This window comes from Lacerta agilis, chromosome 11 (assembly GCF_009819535.1).
Source record: "Lacerta agilis isolate rLacAgi1 chromosome 11, rLacAgi1.pri, whole genome shotgun sequence".
Classification (NCBI taxonomy): Eukaryota; Metazoa; Chordata; class Lepidosauria; order Squamata; family Lacertidae; genus Lacerta; species Lacerta agilis.
This window is the reverse complement of record NC_046322.1, coordinates 19,273,186-19,295,007: the sequence shown is the minus strand read 5'-3', so window position 1 is coordinate 19,295,007 and position 21,822 is coordinate 19,273,186. Positions and strand designations below refer to the sequence as shown.

Below are 21,822 nucleotides of genomic sequence, written 5' to 3'. Positions count from 1 at the left end.
CTTCTCCTTGTGCCCTCCATCTTTCCCAACATCAGGGTCTTTTCCAGGGAGTCTTCTCTTCTCATGAGGTGGCCAAAGTACTGGAGCTTCAACTTCAGGATTTGTCCTTCTAGTGAGCACTCAGGGCTGATTTCTTTGAGAATGGATAGGTTTGATCTTCTTGCAGTCCATGGGACTCTCAAGAGTCTCCTCCAGCACCATAACCGCCTTGTCTGTTGGCAAAGTAGGTTTGCTACGGCAGTCTGTGGCTAGCTGCTCTGCGGATTCTGGAAAAGCGCCCGTTGGGCTTTTCTAATATGCTGCAATTTTTCAGAAGAAGATGCCATTTTTTCACATGCAAATAGAAACATAAGCAATGCAAATCCCATTGTTTGCATTGGGATGAGGTGCACATCAAACCTAGTGGCGTGTTTAGGGGAGCTTAGCATGAGGCTGCAGTGATTTGGATCTGTGTGGCCAATTTCTCAAAGGGTTGTAAGATAGAATGACTAAACTTCAGACAGCTTACTAAATCTAACTAACATGCTGGATGAATTTGAAATAATGCTCGAAAGAAGATACCGTATCATTAAGCTTTTGCTCATGCACTCTGATGTTTGTGAAAGCCTAAGCAATTTGCTAATAGCTCTAAATCCTGATTCATTTCAGTATTTAGAGGTTCTGATTTAATCTGACATTTCCCACAATTTAATTAGATTATTCTAACCAGAGCAAACTTGTAAAAGTATGGTCCATCCCGAGCCATGTGGCCTACAGCAATGGCAGGTAATTAAGCTTCACAAAGATACATAAAATAAAATAAAATAATGACAATAGCAATGCTGGGAATGAGCAGTGGCCTTAGCTCTCCCCTTCAAACTGAAGCTGGCTTGGGAGTCCATAAAACAAAGACTGAACCTGACTGATCAGTTGCCCTCCAGCAGTTTTTTTTAGGAAATGAGGCACCATATTTCAACATTTTTTCCTCAAACCAGCAACCAGGTAGCTGTTACCAATTTCCAGAGGTCACTTGTTCAGGAGCCCTTCTTGAGGAAGCAAGATGGGTCACAATTCTGCAACAGCGTGGTCTCAATACTGCTGAATGCAATTGTCAATCTACCTATGACCTTGCAATACATGTGCAGAACTGAGGAACATCAAACAGACTGCCTTATGCACTGATTTTCTCGCTTTCCCTTTCCTCGTTGTAGCATGGTCTAATCTTCCTCTATGAATGATATAGAACAGATACTGAAACTTAGAGCCCCCACGCCACCCCAAACCTCCTGATCTCTATCATCCATTGGGATAGCTCTGAGGGAATATCCCAAAAAATAAAGCTGGCCTCCATAGTAAAAATGAAATTAGTTATTGCAGTTATTCGATATTAGTCCAATTTTCAACATTTGTATGTTGAAATTCTCCAGAGTTTTGGCTTCTGAAGGCATCGAATATAAAATACCATAAGCTGACAGCTGTCAAATATGAAACACGACTACATGTCAACTATCCTGTCGACATCAATCCTCAAATAAATCAAATGCTACTGGGTTGATTATGTGCTATCGTTGGGTAACAGTGATCTGGTGCACAGTCAACATGAACCGTGGGTAAGATTTAACATTGAGATTTAAAGGTTCAAAGGAAGTTAAAACGACTCTTAACTCAGAATCTGAGATTACATTAAGACACAATGTGAAGAAGAAATCAAGTTATTGAAAACTCATAAACTGAAGTATGGCTACTGAATAACATTGTAGCCCAAAACTGTGAAAGGGTCTAGCATCTTTTTTTAAAAAATGTATTTATTAACTTTTTTCCAAACATCAACAAAACACATAAAATAAACCAATACAACAACTACAAACACACCACAAATACAAAAACAATAACTATACAAACTACAAAGATACAAAAACAAAAAAAGTATTGTTAAAGACTACTTCTTTCCTTAACATTGTTGCTTGACTTCCTCATGTCTTCCCTTCCTGCATTCATTGTCCTTCATCTTTAGTAATATCTTTACATTATACCAACCATATTTTCCAAAAAATCTTATCCATTTCTTAAATTATTTTCTTAATTCATTATTTCACATTTCATTAGCACTTAACATAATTCTAAATCTGCAGTCTAACATTTCTTCCAAGTTCTTTCTAAATTTCAATCTTACTATTTTTTTTCAAATACATTTTATATTTCTTCCATTCTTCTCCCACTGCATCGTGCCTCTGGTCATGGAGTTTCCCGGTCATCTCAGCAAGTTCCATATAGTCCATCTGCCATTCTTCAATCGTTGGTAGTTCCTCTGTCTTCCAGTTTTTAGCTATCAAAATTCTAGCTGCTGTTGTGGCATACATAGGGTCTACCATCTTTTGGTTTGTTATGTGGCTATTCTAGATTAGCCTTTTGTCTTCCACCTTTTGTTTATTTTAATCAAATCAGAATTAGATGGCTATCTATGGTGCCCACAGAGGTGGACTTCGGGCAGCGTGATTGGTTTCCCCGCTCTGGGTGCCAAGCTGGGGGGAGGGGTGCTGTAGGGCATCACAACTATGTCATAGTGCACATGCAGAATGGAAGGTGAGAGTTGGGAGGGTGCCAAATTTTGGCTTCCCACAGGGCACCACTGAAATTTGAAATACCGAAGCCCACCCCTGGGTGAAGACATGGCTTTTTAAGCAAACAATCTTGATTGTTTCCTTCTCATAGATAACCTAGTGCTAAATGTCTGAATCAGCAAAACATATGAAGGATATGCCTTGCACCTAAGGCACAAAAGCCAAATATGCTGCTGGCTAATACATCTCTAAGAAAACCAGACAAATCAGAAAATTGGAGGGGGTGTTTTTGGCAAAATTATTGTGTGATGACATTTGCTTTCTACTTTCTTTCCTCGTTCCCAAGGGGGGAAAGCAGCTCTTAGCATCATTAGCTAAAAAAGTAGGGTAGCTATGTTCACCCTTGGCATGCACACGCTGAGAATATCCAAATCTGATGTGTGCTTTAAGTGTTACTTTCCAAGATGTTATGTTACTGAGCTGAATCCTAGAACAATAGGATCCAGAATGCAGAAGTGTGATTGGTCCGTAGGAGCCACCTAATCCAGCTCCACGTGGAAGCGAATCAGCGACCTGATTGGCCTACAAGATGGCTGGAGGTCGCGTTGGTACCGTCCACTTCTATGACTGCAGCCGTCCGGGTACTACGTAGGCTGTTTGCAACCCACGGGCTCCCTGACACCCTCGTCTCGGACAACGGAACCGCATTTACGTCAGAAGAATTCCAGACCTTCATAGCGCAGAACGCCATCCACCACATTAGCTTGGCACCATTCCACCCTGCCTTCAATGGCTCAGCAGAGCGCATGGGTACCTGCCACAGTCACAAGGGTGACTGGCCCCGTTTCGTACGAGGTGCTAAAGGAGGGGGGGCAATGCTGGCACCGCCACTGTGACCAGCTATGGCAACAATTCCTGGGAGAAAGCCAGGAGGAGGGCGGGACAGAGGAGTCCCAAGGGGACAGTGGGGTGGTGAGGCCTGTAGAGCAGGAGGGGTGGGCAGGGGACGCAGAATCAGTAAGTACAGAGGGGACCCCCGAGGCCGAAAGGATACTGGAACCAGAGCCGCGACTGAGTGAACTGGTTGTGCCAAACCAAACAGCCCCATCACAGCCAGCAGCCTCAGAACATGAGCCAGAACCAGAACCCCTGACCAAGGAATACCCCAGGCTGCAACGCATACATAGGCGGGCAGCGTAACTTGAGGACTATGAATGCAACCTCCCGGGCAGGACTGGAACTTAGAGGGGAGGGGTGTTATGTACTGAGCTGAATCCTAGAACAATAGGATCCAGAATGCAGCAGTCTGATTGGTCCTAAAACAATGGGATCCAGAATGCAGCAGTCTGATTGGTCCGCAGGAGCCACCCAATGCAGCTCCAGGTGGAAGTGAATCAGTGACCTGATTGGCCTGCAAGAGCAGCCAATCCAGCTCCTAGAGGAAGTGAATCCTACAGGAGTAGCCTGGAATTAGCCAATCACGTGGGGCGCATTGTGTAAATAATGTATATATAGGAGACGTTTTGGGGAAATATTCATTCATTGCTACTATGAGCTGAATAAAGAGCATGAAATTCACACTTGACTCCGAGTATATTTCACAAGATAATTAAGAGAACTGATAAAAACACTGCCCCTGTGTTTCACATGGGGGGGGATATTTTAGCTCATTTTTTTGCTGTCCATGAAATTCTGTAAGTTTGGGCACTGGATTCTGTCCAACTTGTCACACAGTCTAAGCAACTGGACTTCATTCAATTCAACCTTAGACAATGACATGAGAATGAAAAGACTTCCCATTCTCTGTATAAATATGGGTTATATTCAACTTAGTAATATTCATAGCAACTCATTTAAATAATAGATTTAAGGTGGTCTAATTTAATTCCATTGGGAGGGATTTGACCACTTACCCAGTCCTGGGGTAGGGGGCGGTTGCAGCCCTTTGTGGCAAGCTCCAGGCCCAGGAGAACAATACCATGCTGGTCAGCCAGCAATTGGGAATTGCCCTGGCTGGCCGCTTGGAATGTTGAGTCATCCCACCATCCAGAATTCCAAACCGACCAATCCAGCCAGACTGGGTGGGTGTGGTCTGAGAGAGGACTGAAGTGGAGCAGGCTTCACTCCTGTTTGCCCCCTGCCTATAAAGGCCAGCTGTACCTGATCTTGGGACTGTGGTTGGTTGAAGAACAACCACCTGCCCTCCCTTTCTACTGTGGTTTTCTGCATGCTAACTTTTATTCCTTCCTAGTGCACCACATTTTTTTACCTTGCTATGGCAGCAATAAGCAGATCACTCCATCAGTGCAAGCATTTGTGCTTCCCTGATGGAACGATCCACTGCCTGATTTAGCATGGTGTGGGCTGTTCTCCAGCACAGAATGCTGAGCCAAGGGGGTGCATTATCATAGTAATAGCAATAATAAAACCTATATTTATATGGGTACCTACTGAGAAGATCCATAAACAAGCAACTGTATCAAATTAAATCATTGTGAAAATAATACATATTTAGGTAGGGGGAGCACCAAATTTTGTCATCGCTTACGGCGCCTTAGTACCCAAGTCCACCCCTAAGCGATCTGCCCCCTGTATGCTTTTCCAGGGGCTCTCCTGACTCCACCAAGACAATTTTGCACAGGGGGGTTTGCAGGGAGAGGAGAGGCAGGGAATGCCCCATTGCACTTTTGGAAGTCCTTGCAGGGACCTCCACTGATGGAAGTACGAAGCTGAATCTGGCCCGTTGGTTTTAATGGGTATGTTGTGACATAGGTGTGTGACCTTCAGGTCATATACAACCCTTAGTCTTTAAAGGATAATCCTTATGTGTAATGGTTTCCAGAAGAGAAACCACGTGATCTCTCTAATGCAGGGATAGGAAACCTCTGGCCCTGCAGAAGTTGTGGAACTAAAACTCCCACAATCTCTGACCAAAGTTTCCTCATTCCTGCTGTAATGCAAAAAATTGGTGCCATGACTCAGTTTATACATCTCTCCCTCCCTCCCTCCCTCCCCCCCCCCTCTCTCTCTCTCTCTCTCTGTGTGTGTGTGTGTGTGTTGTATAAGGCAGCTTCCTATGTCTGATAGCTAAAATAACATGGCAGGGGCTGGCTACTGCTTTGTTATAAACTTTGGGTAAAGGTAATACTTTCAAGTGAAAAAACAAAGTAGACAATAGGAATACAGTTTCATCATGTTACAAAATCATTTAAAATGGATTGAGCATATATCCTCTGCTGGGGTAGCCTATTGCTTCAATGTGAAAAGCTCAGGGTTAATTCTTTGCCCTGAAAAACAAAACAAAACACTGAGTTGATAAAGTGAAATTGTGACACCTCTTTTCTGCTTTCTGAATTGTATTATGAGCCCGTTGCAGCACGGATGTGTCAGAGTTCACAAATGTTTGTAGGACTACATCAAGATGAATAATTTGCAAATTTGCAAAGGTCTTGGAGGGGAGACAGAGAGACAGACAGACAGAATGAAACACAATTTTAGAGGTAGTAGGTACCTCTTCTAACCTAGGACCTGCACTGAAGATAGCTCCCTTTCAAACCTAGCAGGGGGAACAATTAATAAAGGAACCCATTAAGGTCTGATTGTTGCTGCTAAAAAGGAAGGTTGAATTTCAGTCCTTTGAAGTAACTGAGAATGATTCAGGCCTCATTACAGAGATATAATCTACATTCATACATTTATGTTAGTGATTCAGATCTATTGGGACAGATTGAATTCCGTTAAATAGTGCATCTTTCCTCTGGAACTTTTCTCAGGCTTTTTCAGGCTAACCTAAGAGGGGCCTAACAATACAAAGTAGTAGGGTACTTAGGGATTCCACTGTGCTATAAAAGAAAGGCTATACAGAAAGTAGGAAAAAAGGAGTGAGATATAATCTAAAAAGCTATGTCAGCTTTTCATTGGGCCTCTGTTTTGTAAGTGCCCATCCTGTCATCAAAACAGTATACAGAAAAAAGGAGTCCATGAGTGTTTCTTCACCAAATATTGCACCTGCTGTAGCTGGATTTAATAGGATAGTTTCTAAGATTATTTTTAAATAAAACATTTTGTTCATGCAATCAAACCAAAGCTGCAAAGAGGATCTAAGTAGAAATCTTAACAGCAGGAGCATTGTTTGGGGGGGGGGGTGGCCCAAGGGACTTTTGCAAATGGCCCTGGATCTCCTGCTCTTTCGTTTGCTCTTTTTAAAAAACTGAACAGAAACCTGAACCACTACCTGAAAATGCCTGCTGGAAGAAGATACAATTTGTCATGCACTGGAAGTTCAACATGGAGGGTGCCTGTCTAATCTCAGCTGGAAGTGGGTTCCACAGGCTTGGACCCACAACACTGAAAGCACAGATTCTAGGAGTTATGAGCCATGCATCCAAACCATGGGGGACTACCAACAGAAAGCACCCAAAAGTTCTCTGTGATCTACAAGTGATCAGGTGTTCCTTATCAAATATATACCCCACTTGTTGTTGTTGTTCAGTCGTTCAGTCGTGTCCGACTCTTCGTGACCCCATGGACCAGAGCACGCCAGGCACGCCTATCCTTCACTGCCTCCCGCAGTTTGGCCAAACTCATGTTAGTAGCTTCAAGAACACTGTCCAACCATCTCATCCTCTGTCGTCCCCTTCTCCTTGTGCCCTCCATCTTTCCCAACATCAGAGTTTTTTCCAGGGAGTCTTCTCTTCTCATGAGGTGGCCAAAGTACTGGAGCCTCAGCTTCAGGATCGGTCCTTCCAGTGAGCACTCAGGGCCGATTTCCTTCAGAATGGATAGGTTTGATCTTCTTGCAGTCCATTTAGAAGAACACAAAGATGGCACCTGCCCAAACTACAAGTGCTGCCAGACTAAGGCAATGACTGCAGAATGGACATTGCATCACACTTGTAGAAGTCAAGTTCTGTCGACTGATTGAGGCAGCACATATAGGGTAAGACAATCCCTTAAGTAAACTGGTCTCAAGCCATTCAGGGGTGTATATACCAGTAGTAACACTTCTAACTCAACCTGGTATTGAACTGGCAACCAGAGCAGATGTCTGAGCACAGGTGCAACACACTTACAGACTCTCACTTCTGTAACCAATCATGCTGCAGAATTTTGCACTAACTGCAGTTTCCGGATCAAGCAAAAGGGAAGCCCCATGCAGAGTGCATTAGAGTAGTCCAGTTCTGAAGTTACCGGTTCCTGGATCACTGTGGACAAGCTGCCCTAGTGCAGGAACAGCCACAGTTGTCTAACCAGCTGAAGCCTGACACACACAAAATCTACTCACCCACAGAGCCTTTATCTTGCTGGGATTCGAGCTCAGCTTATTTTCCTTCATCGAGACACCAGTCCAGGACCTGCAGGGACTCTCCTGCTTCAGATGTTATGGAGGAAGAGACCTGAACACCATCAGTATGCTGATGGCACATTGCCCCAAATACCCCAATGGGTGCTTGCACATTATCCTGGGCCCAAGTTGCTAGGGGCCTTGTACATTACTACAGGAACTTTGAACCTTGTACAAGCTTGTAAGCACTGGTGTGCTGTGCTGGTGGCAGTCTGACCCCATCAAGAGTCCGATCACAGCATTTTGCACCAAGTGCAGCTTCCAGACCAGGTAGAAGGGGAGACCCACATTGAGGCAATGTAATAGCCAAGTGGGTGCATGAGTTCCCAGCCACCGCCACCCATTTTAATTTCCCAGGGGGAGCTATACAGATAAATTAGGGTATTTATATGCAATGTAACACAATGAAACACTTGCACCATGGGCATGCGTCCCAGACCCTTAGAGTACCTAGCAATGCCCCCAACTGCTGCATATAATAAAGCCTATATTATTTCTCTTTTTTTAAAAAAAATGTAAGAACCACTGTACATATCTTAAAAATCTAACTCCCCTCCCTCCCTCAAAGAAACAAAACCAAAATCTGAAAGCACGTTGCACATTAAGGCTGCAGTCCTATATGTGCACTTATTGGGAGAAAGCCTCACTGAACTCAATGGGGCTTCATAGTTGTTGTTGTTGTTGTTTAAAAAAAGATAAATAGGATTTGTCTGTAAAATTGCACTGCTTGCAATTTTCAGCACTATTGTATCACAGATCTTGTTTGGATAAAGGCCACTGACCAGCTCTACTGATGTGCAACTAGTCACACACATCATCTCTAGTTGCCTGAATCAGGATAAGCATTCAAATTAGATGGCTTTAAGAGGGATCAGACCAAGCTTCCTCAACCTCGGCCCTCCAGATGTTTTGAGACTACAGTTCCCATCATCCCTGACCACTGGTCCTGCTACCTAGGGATCATGGGAGTTGTAGGCCAAAAACATCTGGAGGCTGAGGAAGCCTGGATTAGACAGAATCATGAGGGATGAATCTATCATCAGCTACTAACTCTGATGTGTGTGCTCTACCACCATAGTCAGAGGCAGCATCCTTCTCGTGGGCTTCCCATAGACATCTGGTTGGCCACTGTAAGAACAAGAGACTGGACTAGATGGGCCCATTGGCCTGATCCAACAGGACTTGTCTTATGTAATTGTCCATATGAAAGGTCACATTCAATCGTTCGATGGGCATAAATGCCACCATGTACATGCACATAAACTGAAGCATGCGTCCCTTGGGTGGCTCTCTTTCTAGATTAGGGCAAATGTTTCTTTATAAATGGGGTCAACTATCCATTGGGCTGAAATTTACCATTACAAGGGCAAAATGTATCACAGGCAGGTATATCTGGTTGGCCGCTGTCAGGGCCGGATTTAGGTTTGATGGGGTCCTTTATATGTCCGGCTGTCCTTTGTCAACAACAAATTGTCACTGTTTTTTGTGTTGAATATATGCTATATGGTAATTTATGGACCTAATAGGTATCTAAAGCCATTTGCACATGTTGCCTTGCAACCAGTCCATGCAGAATGTAGGCACCCAATATATAGAAATGAGCAAACCAGTGATATTTTAGGGAGCAGGCTGGCAGGCGGGGCCCATTACTTATATCATAGGAGCCTACACAACACACAACACTGTTGCTGTATGTAGGTTTTATTTTATTTGTTTTTTATCTTATATTTTGGAAATATACATCCATGTTTTTTCCCCTTTAATTTTTTTGAGGGCCACCAAGAGAGTGGGACCCTAAGCTATAGCTTGTTTATCTTATACGTCAGGGGTCAGCAACCTTTTTCAGCCGTGGGCAGGTCCACCATCCCTCAGTCCATATATATACATACACACACACACACACACACACACACACACAAACACAAACACTGGGGGGGGGTGAACGAATTCCTATGCCCCACAAATAACACAGAGATGCATTTTAAATAAAAGCACACATTCTACTCATGTAAAAACACGCTAATTCCTGGACTGTCTGCGGGCCAGATTGAGAAGGTGAATGGGCCGCATCCGGCCCCCGGGCCTTAGGTTGCCTACCCCTGTTATACGTAAATCTGCCACTGGCCACTGTGAGAACAGGATCATGAACTACGGTAGATGGGCCATTGGCCTGATCATCAGACGTTTCATTCATAACCCTATTAAGCAGCTAGTTATATCACTGAGTGAGTTGGATGATAGTAGATATCCATAATTTCTGGAGCCTCTATGTAATTGCCCAATGTACACATTCCCCCCTCCTGTATTATATAAACTTGCCAATTGAGGACTATGCTACTGATGAAGTAGTCCATGAAAACTTATGCCATAATAAAATTGAAAAGGTGCCACAGAATTCTTTGTTGTTTTTACAGACAGACATGGCAATGCTTCTGTATGTTCCCCCCTTTTCTCCGTAAATAAAGACCTCAGCCATTCCCTAAATCAAATGCAAGCCTGCAACTTTCCAAAGCATTTAGTGCGTGGATCAAACATTAAGAACAGCTATTTCAGAATGGCACAAACAACGTAATAAAACACATGAATTCCAGAACTAGACTTCTTTTCTTTTTCTTTTTTTCATTTTGAAGGCTGTTTAAATGTTTCCCCCAGAATCAAAGCCCATAAATTTTAGAAATGAGTCTTTGGTAACAAAGTACACATAATAATTAAAGAAAATAATTCCTAATTTTCTGCTGCAGCATTACCAATACAATCTAAAGCCCAAGCTAATGAATCAATCCAATCTGAGAACTATTTGTTCTGTACATATGTTCTGCTAGTCAAGGAAAAATTGATTCCAAATGCATATAATATAAATGCCCTGGCTATTTTTCCATTGCATTCCATGGATCAGCATTTTATTCAGATCATGCTTTCTTCCAAGTAAGCCGTATGTTTACATATGAGAGAATTTCTTTCTTTCTGCCTTTTGATTTGGAAGGCTAATGTTGCAATAATTACTTTATGCTGTTGTATGCCAACACAACACTGTCATGCCATGTAACTCTCTAACAGCAGAGTAATCTCACAGGTCCTTATTGGGGGGGGGGGAAAAGTCTCTGATTCCTTAACATGGAGGAAGGTATACAAATCTGGCACATCCCACTGGAAGCCTGTTAAGTGTTGGCAACAACAGAGTTCATCACAGGAAAAGCCTAGTATATCTGTCATGATAGCCCTTGTGGAACATGACAAATTCCCTGGGAGGGGTGGATAATAACAGCACCTTCTGTGGGAAATAAATCACTACTTGCCCTTCATAAACAATAGATGGTTACCAAAAAAAAAAAGTTTTCAAAATGGAAAATGTGCTTCTTTCTGGTAAAGGAAATTGCATTAATAATAAAAAAACAGACAGATTTTATGGGCAAACCTTTGCAATGCCAATAAAAGTCGTCGTCCCCCCCCCCCATTTCCCCCTCTTATTTTCTTTTGAAGTCCAAGGCGTGATTTGGTAAGTTGAGTCATGTTAGCAATTAGAAATTGGCTCATTTAAGGGGGGCTTATTTCACGGTGAGTTGGGGAGTGATAAATCTTGAGACGCTCAAAAGGAAGAGTAAGCTTTAAAAGTGCAGTTCCCCCCCCCTTTTATTTGTTTCAGCAACGGAAGCCAGAAATCATTGATTCGTTAAAATAAATGGGAGAGGAGGTAAGAGAGAAAGAAAGAAAAAGAGAGAGCGTTAGAGACCTCCAGGGAAGTTAGCAGGAGGGGAGGCAAAGGGAGCTAATTATGCTTTCCTTTTATACTCCCCTATATAGACAGATATAGATATCTGTATTTCCCTCCGACCAGCTTATAAACTGCTTTCTTAGAATTTGTCTGCACTTTAATTCTTTCTTCCAAATCTTACCCATGGCCTCCTTTCTTTATAGAAGGGGTGCGGGGGGGGGGGGAGCGGGAGGAGAGAGAGAGAGAGAGAGAGTCCGTCAGCAAAGCAACAAGCACCAGGTGGCTCTCAACTACACACTGCCAAAAAAATAAAATAAAAATCCTTCTCTAGAAAACAAGTTTTAAAAAGAGGGGGAGAAGGAGGAGGGCTCCCTAGAGGGGATTGGCTGAGAGTGGAAGACAGGAAAATTAGTAAAGCATGAGTCTCTCAAGCCATGCTGGTGGCCAGAAGGACTGCTTGAGGAGCAATTAGCTGAAGGCTGCTGCTGCTTGCTGCTGCTGCTGCTGCTATAGAAGAAGAAGCAAAAAGGAAAAAAAGGAAGGAAGGAAAAGGGAAAAGGGCAGATTCTGTTGGAGTCTCTCTCTCTCTCGCTCCCGCTCCCAGTAGGCGCTTGCTCATTGCAACTTGCAAAAGGGTTTCAGATGTCCCAGCACCGCTGCTTGACCCCCTGCAAATAAAACTTGACCACCAGAGGCACGTCCCACCTCTCTCCTTCCTAATCTCTAGCATTTAGGATACAGCTTCCAACCTGTTGGCAACCCTACGGAGAGAGTGGGGGGAAAGGACTTGTTTTGCAATCTTTTTTCTTCTTTTTTTCAAGAAATAAATATACAGTGTATATTTGAGATACAGATACCTATCTATTTCTGGAAGATTCAAGAGAGGGGGTGCAAGCCCCTGTTTTCTGCTTTTGAGAAGGACTGCATTTCTGGGCTTCGGTGAGAGGAAGGTGCAGAAGCTGTTAAGGGTGGGGGGCGCTGACCCCCCTCCGTTTTGTTTTTGCTTTCTCCAGGAATTTTTTTGTTTTGTTTTGTTTTCCTTGTCCACCACCACCTCCGCTGCAAGTGTCGTCGCTCACCCGCCTTGTCATCTCTCTCTCTCTCCCTCTCTCTCTCTCTCTCTTTGCAGACTATCCTCCCTTTCCTCTCTGGGAGATGGTGCACAGGGCGAAATAGCCTCGCGCGCTCGCAGGAGCAGCACAGCAGCAGCAAAGCGGCAGATCAACCTCCCCAGGAGTTTGGTGATGGAGGGTTGAAAGGCCTGGGGGAAGAGAAAGAAAGAAAGAAAGAGGGAGAAAGAAAGAAAAAGAGCGCCAAGAAAATCTGCAAGCCAACCAACCGCCTGAGCTCGCCCAGAAAACTGTAAGGCAACTTTGTGTGTGTGCGCGCCCGCGCGTTTTTTTGGAAAGGACTCGAAGGATTAATAAAAGGAGGGCGAAACAAACCGAACCAAGGAGAGCGAGTGGAAGTGGGGTGAACCCAAAGTGGAGCGAAGGCACCGTTTCCTGCGGAGCGCTTGGCCCCCTGAGGCATGGAAGTCGGCGCCCTCCCTCCAGGCCAGATCAGCGCGCCGAGGTCTGTGAGCAGGAGGGCCCCCCATCAGCTGTCCCCTCGCCTCTCCCCGGGGTTCCCCCTTCCAGTATGTTTCTTTTCATGAGGCATCTCCCCGCGCCCAGAGCTTCAGTACAATGTGCAAATGGAGACTGATACAGGGTGCCTCAGCCTTCGCCCACCTGCCTTCCTCCTCCTCCTCCTCCTCTTCTTCCTCCTCCTCCTCCCGCCGCCGCCGCAGCTTCGTCTTCCTGCTGCTGCTCTGGATGTCGTCGTCCCTGGCTGCCCCCTGCCATGAGCACGGCCAAGGCATGCTGCTCCTCAAGGCCACCAACTCTTCTTCTTCTTCTTCGTCGTCGTCGTCGTCGTCGCCATCCTCCTCCTCTTCTTCCTCCTCCTCGCCCGCCAGCGCGGGGAGACACGTGCGGAGCTACAACCACCTCCGAGGAGACGTGCGCTGGAGGAAGCTCTACTCTTACAACAAGTTCTTCCTCCGGATTGAGAAGAACGGCAACGTCAGCGGCACCAAGAGGGAGAACTGCCCTTATAGTAAGTCTCTCTCTTTTCTTTTTACCTCGAAACGCGGGGATGCTGGAGCGGGGAGGGTGGCGTCGCGCAAGGAACGTTGCGCTCTGCGCGCGCTCAGAGGCACCCTCGCCCTTCTGAGGGGTTTGGAACTGAGCGCGCGAGAGGAATTGCGCCCTGGAGAAGAGGAGAGCCGGGCTCCTTCCCAGGCACTGCTGAAACGGCTTAGAGCGTTACTATTACCGTCCTTTCCATCTCTCGCAGAGGTGGAATCACTGGAGAAGAAAGAGAGAAGCTTTCATCGTGAAGCTTTCTCTCCACCCCCCCCCACCCCCGCCTCTCTCAGCATCCCTTCAGGTCAGCGCTGTCTCTCCCTCTCGTCACTGGAATAACCAACCGGCCCTTTGCTGCGCCTCAAGCTGGGGCAGGAAAGTGTGAGGTCGTCGGGAAAGGCGGGAAGAGCCAGGAATGTTCCGAGCACGACTTAGAAAGAGTGTCAGAAATGAATTAATAAAACCGGTGTGCGCGAGTGTGTCTGCTCACGCTCAGACCCGGCAGATCAAAAGGCTCGGCAAAGTGAAGGAAGGGGCTGGGGGGCGGAGGGAGCTCTGGCGGTATCCTGACCCGAAGCAAATGCTCCCTTTTGATGGTGCTTTTTTAAATTGAGGGGCGATCTCTTCAAGGGGAGAGGAGGGCAACTGGCAGATAAAACGAGCAATATAGTGGGTGTTTGAGGGTTCCCCACCTCTTCTCAATTCCCCCTAAATTTCATTAGCTGGAAAAGCTGGTACCCTATGGAGTTTATACCGTGACACTCACGGGTTTTGTGTGTGTGTGTGCGCGCGCGCGCGCGTGTGTGTGTTGTGTTGTCAAATTCTATGTGTGGCTTGGTGACATCCTGTCAGTCCTTCCTTTCTCCCCCTCGCCCTGCTTAAAACGGTCTCAAGTTGCATCCCTGAGAGAGCCTTGTAAACATCTGGGGCTGCAACAAGTCATCCAGACCTCACACACATCTCGCTGTCATTTTTTTTTTCCTTTTTAAAAAAGAAGTCATTCTCACATATATATCTCGAAAGTCATGTGTATAGCTCTCTTTCCAGATTGAAGTGGATAAAGGTAGCTGTTTTTTTTAGTTGTTTCTCACAGCCTGTTTCAGGATAGTTTTAAATGTCTCTGTCCTGGTGGGTAGATAAATAAATAACTGCCAAGACAAATGTCTCTACATAAGCTGATTTTTTTAAAAAAAAATAATATAAAATAAAATAAAATAAATATTTGCCTCTTGATGTTGGTTGGGAATCCAGCGAATTCATTTTATTCATTGTTTCATTCACTCATGGCCCTTTCTCACTCACTCATCTCAGGTTTATCCTCACACAACAACCCTGCAAAGTAGATTAGACCTAATGATGACATGGTGAATGTGAGCAGGTTGGTCCGGTTTGTTTCAGGGAGTGTGTGAAGGTGTGAATACTGATCTTTCCTGGCCAAATCAATCGTAGCCTCAGGAGACAGTCAAGGGAGAAACAGGTACACTTCTTTTCTTTTTAAGTACACTGCTCCACACACACACACACACACACACACACAACCTATAAATAGTGTGTGATTATTAACTGTGTGCCTCACAGCTATAGCTGGACAGAGCAGTGCCAATTTAATCCAAACAAGAAGCATAGCTAATGGGGGGCTTCTTTAAACAGATGGCAATGTGCAGTTTTGAGAAGTGTGGACAATGTTGCATCTTGCAGAAGATAACTACCGTATAACTCTCACCAACCCATTTATTTGTGCTTAGTTGGTTAAAGCAGCTGTGCTTTTAACAACTCTCGCATTCCTCTGCTGTGGCCCCTGCTGGCTGGCTACACTTGACTTTCTGCCTGCTTTCACAGGCTTGTGTTATTTATTATTGCATGTGTCAATGTGTGCAGCGGGAAATGCTTGCTCCGTTGAAGAGCCACTGTATATGCCAGAGACATTGTTTAGTTCAGGCTTTGTGAAACAGTAGTGCCAGAAAGCAATCATATGACACAGAGTATTTTGGGATGTCTGATGACTGCTTCGTGGGTTCCAGGAGAAGCGGGTACATATTAAATATTGTACAGTGCAGCAGCTTATTGTATTGCTGCATTGATAAACTGGGAGTTCAGACAATGGAGATCTGGGTCCAAATGACTAGAGCAGTCATCTTTGCTAAGCTTCGCCTACTTTGCAGGGCTGTTGTGACCCAGAAATTGGACAACCACCTTGAGATCCATGGGAATGATATTATTAATATTTTTGTTTTCAAATATATAATAATAATATCCAACACGCTCAAAGCATTAGGAGTAGTGACAGCTTAAGTGGTTATGCTTGTGACAAAGGTGCAACAAGCAAACTCAGAGTTTTCTAATTCTGCCTCTGACCAGAGTTGTGCAGACAACAAACCCGTTTTCATGTGTGCAGTGAATGTGCAAATGTTAGAATGGGATTGGCCAGGGTTCCTGCTCAGAGCGTTGCATACACACTCATGCCAAACAAACACGGACTGTCGGTGGCTGGCCAGTGCTGGTGTTTAGGGGCAGTGTGGCTGGTGGCATGAACCCCTTTCACAGATCTGTATGAACTGCCAGCCAAACCTTCTTGAGAGCTTTGTGCACAGTGAGAATGCAGTATGGTTGAGGCCATGAGCCTCTATTCTCTAAAGACAGCCTTAGCTCTGCATATTCATCCTTCCTGCTGTGTTCGTGAAAGCACATTGCAGGGCGCCAGAGTTGCTCCCCAGGTGTGTGCTGGGTATGCCATTTGAGGAACTGAGCACATACAGTTGCCCCTGTTTTATGAGGTGGTAGTATTAAATTCTGCATGCTAAATATTTACTGTGTACTTGTGTCAAGCCGGCGTTGACATATGAAGCAGACCTTTGTTTTCGACTGGCTGTTATCTTTATTCATGTAGGCATCTCCTCTTACAGAACTGGCTCATTGTGTTTACGGAAAGTGCAGTTCTTGGGGCTTGTGCTTTTCTTTTCTTTCTTTTTTTGGCCTTTGCAGGATTTTCTCTAGGGTATATTAGTTTTATCCTAGAGATGTTGCCATCTGTCATCACCTTATGTTAGAAGTAGGCTGCATGTATTCTGATCAGAAGTTCCCCTCTGCTCCTTCTGTGTCTCACAACCCTAGAATTAAGATTTACCAAATGAAGCTGACAGGCAGCCCTTTTCAAGGCAGCCTTCTTTGCGTAACTTGCAGAATTCAACTGCTGCAAGATATAGTGATGGCTGACAGCTTAAACTGCTTTGAAAAGGATTATTAGACTTGTGGAGGTCTGTCAACAGCTATTAGCCATGATAGCTTAATGGAACCTCCACAAACATGTGGAGTATACCCCTTAGTACCAAGTGCTGGACAAACATGTTAGAGAAGGCTATTGGTTTCATGCCTTGCCTGTTAGCTTCCCAGAGCCATCTGGATAGTGTTTGGGTCAGATCCAACAGGGCAGTTCTCATTCTTTCCCATTCTGAACCTGCTCCCCTCTAAGCCACAGTGCATTCTATCTTCCTATGCATTTTGCTGTTGGAAATAGAATTTTGTTTGGTCATAATTCTGTCCTTGGGAAAATAACATGATGACATGGTTGCCACCTGGCTCTCTGCCTCTGTAGCTTTTTAACATGACCCACAACTCGACACACAGGTGTGTAGGGTGGTAGTCCTGCCGTTGCAACCCACCTTCGATCAGGCTGTGGTGAAGGAGTGGGTCCCGACTCACGAGTTGATGACCAATGTGCTAGAGAAGTGGATGCAAATGGTCTGAATGCACCATTAGTCTATGCTTCCCACAGGAAGATATCTGTTAGATACATCTCCCATTAAAATTAACTTGTTTAGAGGAGATGTATCTAACAGAGAACCCTGCAGGCTGTTTCTCAGTGTGACCACGGAAGAAGACCTTTGAACAGATATTCACAAAAATAAAACCCACATTTTATTTTCAGCCCTTTGGGACACATTCTCTTTTGTTTTGGGGTTCATTTTGGATGCTCTTCAGTTTGTTTGTTTATTGCATTTCTTGCCCCATGGGGCATGTTGCAAGTAGCATCCTCATGGAATGTTTGCCACATGGGTAAGCCGGGATGCAGAGCACTTCAGGTGGCAGATAATGGCTGCACCTAATGGCACCAAATTGCCAGTTGTCCGTTTGTTTGCAATCTGAGCTTTCTACCACAGGTGCCATTATCTTGGGCAGATGCTGAGGATGAACATAATGACAGCAGTTTAAAGATGGGTGCTTAGGAGCAGAATTCAGAGTGATGCCGGGTGAACAAGGAGGACATAACTTGGAGCCTTATTTAAACTGATTTTCCTTGTCTTTGCATGCAACACTAGCACAGCAGAGTTCAGGGCAGCCTTACTATCTCAGTTGCTGCTTTTGACAAGGCATGGGGCATGTGCAATGCCACCTGGGCTAATTCTTTGTGCCAGTTCTGGAGTCATGCATTTAAATGGGTCTTGGCTTCACTGGGCCTGATTTCCTAGGTTATGCTTAGGATTTCAGAGGGGGTGGGGGGTGGGGGGAGAATAAACAGAAAGTTGGGGAGAGTAACCAGCACCCGCTGATTAAAGTAGCTTCAACAAGATTCATTTCCATAGCAGGTTTGCTCTATAAATACTGTATATTAAGCACTAAATAAAGGTTTACTTTGGCAGATGTTTTCCAACTTGATTACACAGAGCTATTACCTCAGCCTTTTTCTATACCTTTAGGATAATGGGAATTGGGGGTGAATTATGGTGGTTCTGTCAAAAGTCTGGGACAGCTTGCATAATTTAGCATTGCTGGAGTATATCTGTCACTAGATACGCGTAGGATGGCTTGGGTTTTGTTTTATTTTCTTTGCAGTTAGAGCTTTGCCCTGAAACTTGACCACTCAGCACTCCCATTCTTACCTCAATGTTGCAGCTGCAAAGGTCCCCCTGAAAAGCTGCTCTTGAGAAGCCGATTTCCAGGAGTGAATAAAGCAGCTGTAAGTCTCTCTCTGATGATGATGACTTATAACATGTGTGAAATAATAGTTGGGAGTAAGGACTCCAACTTCACCCCAGAGACAGCCCATGAAAAGTTTGAGGATTGGGTCTCTCTCTCTCTGTAGTAGATTGCAAAATAGAGGACCAAATTTTGGGATGTTTGCAATTCTGTCCTAAACATGATTACTCAGAATTAAGCCCTAAAGAGTTTAATCTGTTTTACTTACATTCTGAATAAGTTCGTATAGGATTGCAACCCCAGTATTGGTCTAAAGATGGAAAATGTAGACCCATGTGAATTTCACAGTGATAAGCTAATGATGGGGGTGGGGGGGGGAATAGGTGCTTGTTTTTGTAGTTGCAATCTTGGGGTTCCATTAGGAATATGTTCTGCTGATCTTTCAAGCAATAGTTTTGGGGGCTTCAGGCTCTGAATAATAAAAGTTGTCAAAAGTAATTTGAAACTGGGGAGCAAAGCGAGTCAATAGCCTAAGGATGCATAACACATAAACCCTGACAGCTGCTTTTTTCCTATGGAAAAGCCATTTTGGTAGGGGACAGTTTTGAGCAGAGAAGTGCAGGGGAGGGGTGCCTATCCCATTCTCCTGCTGCCGTTCCTCTTCAGTGATTTCTACTCTTGCCACTTTTGTACTGCAGCTATCCCTCCCCAAGCTGATACACGCACCCAGCCTTGTGAGTTCCAGTGCAATTGTAACCCCTAGGAAGAAAAGCATCCAGGGGAGAAGGAGCTGCAGTGGGAGAAATGACAGCCACCTAAAAGGTTAAACACACACATGCACACACTATGGCTTCACCAGTGGCAACTGTTAACAAGGTTCTTTAAGACCAGGATCCAAATCCTTACTCAGCCATGTATCTCATGGGGAAATATGGAATATAAACACAATAATAAAAAATAAATACTTTCACTAAAAGGAGGTTGCATATCCACAGGAATATGGAAACCACTGTTCAATAGCCCATAGGTAAAGGGATCCCTGACCATTAGGTCCAGTCATGTCCGACTCTGGGGTTGCAGCACTCATCTTGCATTACTGGGCGAGGGAGCCAGCGTACAGCTTCCGGGTCATGTGGCCAGCATGACAAAGCCGCTTCTGGCGAACCAGAGCAGCGCACGGAAACGCCGTTTACCTTCCTGCCGGAGCGGTACCTATTTATCTACTTGCACTTTTGATGTGCTTTCGAACTGCTAGGTGGGCAGGAGCAGGGACCAAGCAACGGGAGCTCACCCCGTCAAGGGGATTCGAACCACCAACCTTCTGATCAGCAAGCCCTAGGCTCTGTGGTTTAACCCACAGCGCCACCCGCAGCCCTTTCAATAGCCCATACCCCTGTTCAATTGCCCAAACTTCTCCTTAAAGACTCACTTTCAACTTCAACTTGTTTACTGAAGAGACGCTTCCCGTCTGCCGTAGAACCCCTCTGTGTACTTGCAGAAGATTATGGGACATATTGTAGGCTAGGGCTAAGAAACCTGCACTTCCCATTGTCCCTCACAATTGACCATGCTGGTTGGGACTGATGGGAATTAGAAGTCCCACATCATATGGAGGGCCACCAGTTCCTCATCCCTGTTCTGCAGGGTACACACAGCCCTTCCTTTTCCTTTGAACAAAGTTGGCTTCTGTTGCACCTACCCATTGTTCTCCACATGGCTGCACAAACTGTCTTTCTGGGAAGTTTGTCTGCCATTGCTATTGTCACTGACAAACTCTGATGGGTTCCTGAAGATCCCTAGTATTTAGTTTGAAAGCTACTGCTACGTGGCACAAATCATGTCACAGGGGGTTTATTCCCAACATAGCCTGAGTCCAGCTCCTCGGTTTTAAAACCATCAAACAATAGTATGGCCAGTTTGCACTGGCTGAACAGGCTTTTCAGTGTCTGGTTACATAAAAATGTTGGTTCCTCTTGAGTCTTTGCTGGCCATAATATTAAACTTGAAGGACTGTTGGAAAGGTTAAAATGGAAATGAGAATGTGACGAACAACAGGTGACCATGAGAAGGAATGAATCTTTTGGATTAGACAGCAGTTCTTGGATGCTTTATGGGATAATTGGACAGGTCAATTCACTTGCTGAAATACTGTTACGGTGCTTTCCTACACCAGAGTAGCATTCTGTTCCTGGATTCGCTGTGAAGGTTATTACACACCACTGACGCAGGGATGCATCATTTAGTTAACATTCTCTAAGCAATAAATGTTAAATGCAGCCTGAATGCAACAACTTAGGCATTTATTTGTTTTGTTTTTTAAAGTACGTATGTCCAGTTCAATATCCTTCTGCCTTCCAGTCCACTTTTCATTTGCATTGCATCTTTAGATTGTAATCCTGAGGCCATGGACTGTCTTTTCCTTTATTGATCTTTAAGCTGCTCTGGGAGCCTTCTTCGGATGAAGAGAGGGATAAAATTATTAAATAAATAACTGTTACTTGAGTCTTCCTTCAAATTAGGACTCCTATATTATTCATAACTGGTGTTTGGATGTTGGATATTATTTATAACTGGTGTTTGGACTTCAGCATTATAAGTGATGCAGTTATATTTCTCATTCTAACCATGTCACTTTGAAATCACTGATTTCTGCAGATCGTGTCCCAGCTTGGGATAAGGCAGGCATAGGCAAACTCGGCCCTCCAGCTGTTTTGGGACTACAACTCCCATCATCCCTAGCTAACAGGACCAGAGGTCAGGGATGATGGGAATCGTAGTCCCAAAACAGCTGGAAGGCCAAGTTTGCCTATGCCTGGGATAAGGCTTGGTTGTAGTCACATGAGACTTTGAATGGAAATACAGCAATTGGTTTTTCATTGTACTAAACACATTGCCTAAGTATGCTGCTCTTTTCTTTTCAAATATGTCCTATAAAATACAAATGGGATCAATTTCTCTGCCGTCAACACTGCTCGTCTTATTTCGAGATTGGATCTAATCTGTAAATTTGTCCATGTCGGTAGTCTTGCAGTCTTGCTGTGATTGTTTTGCAATTTAATGGGGAACTGCTTAGTTTCTTTCATTTTTGGGGGAGGGAGGACTTTCCTTATATATGTTTTGAAAAATGTATGTGGCAAAACTGCTGTTTGGTTATTTCCACTTAGTAGCTTCCACATTAAGAGA

At 44.6% G+C, this 21,822-nt stretch overlaps 1 protein-coding gene across 1 annotated transcript in view; it reads left to right on the top strand.

The window, feature by feature from the left end:
* The first annotated feature begins 12,882 nt into the window (after positions 1-12,882).
* FGF10 (fibroblast growth factor 10) overlaps positions 12,883-21,822 on the top strand; it is a 90,612-nt gene continuing 81,672 nt past the window's right edge. The window contains exon 1 of the mRNA XM_033164011.1: positions 12,883-13,696. Within this exon, the coding sequence (XP_033019902.1) occupies positions 13,285-13,696 (412 nt within the window). The 5' untranslated portion in view covers positions 12,883-13,284. The remainder of the gene's footprint in view (positions 13,697-21,822) is intronic.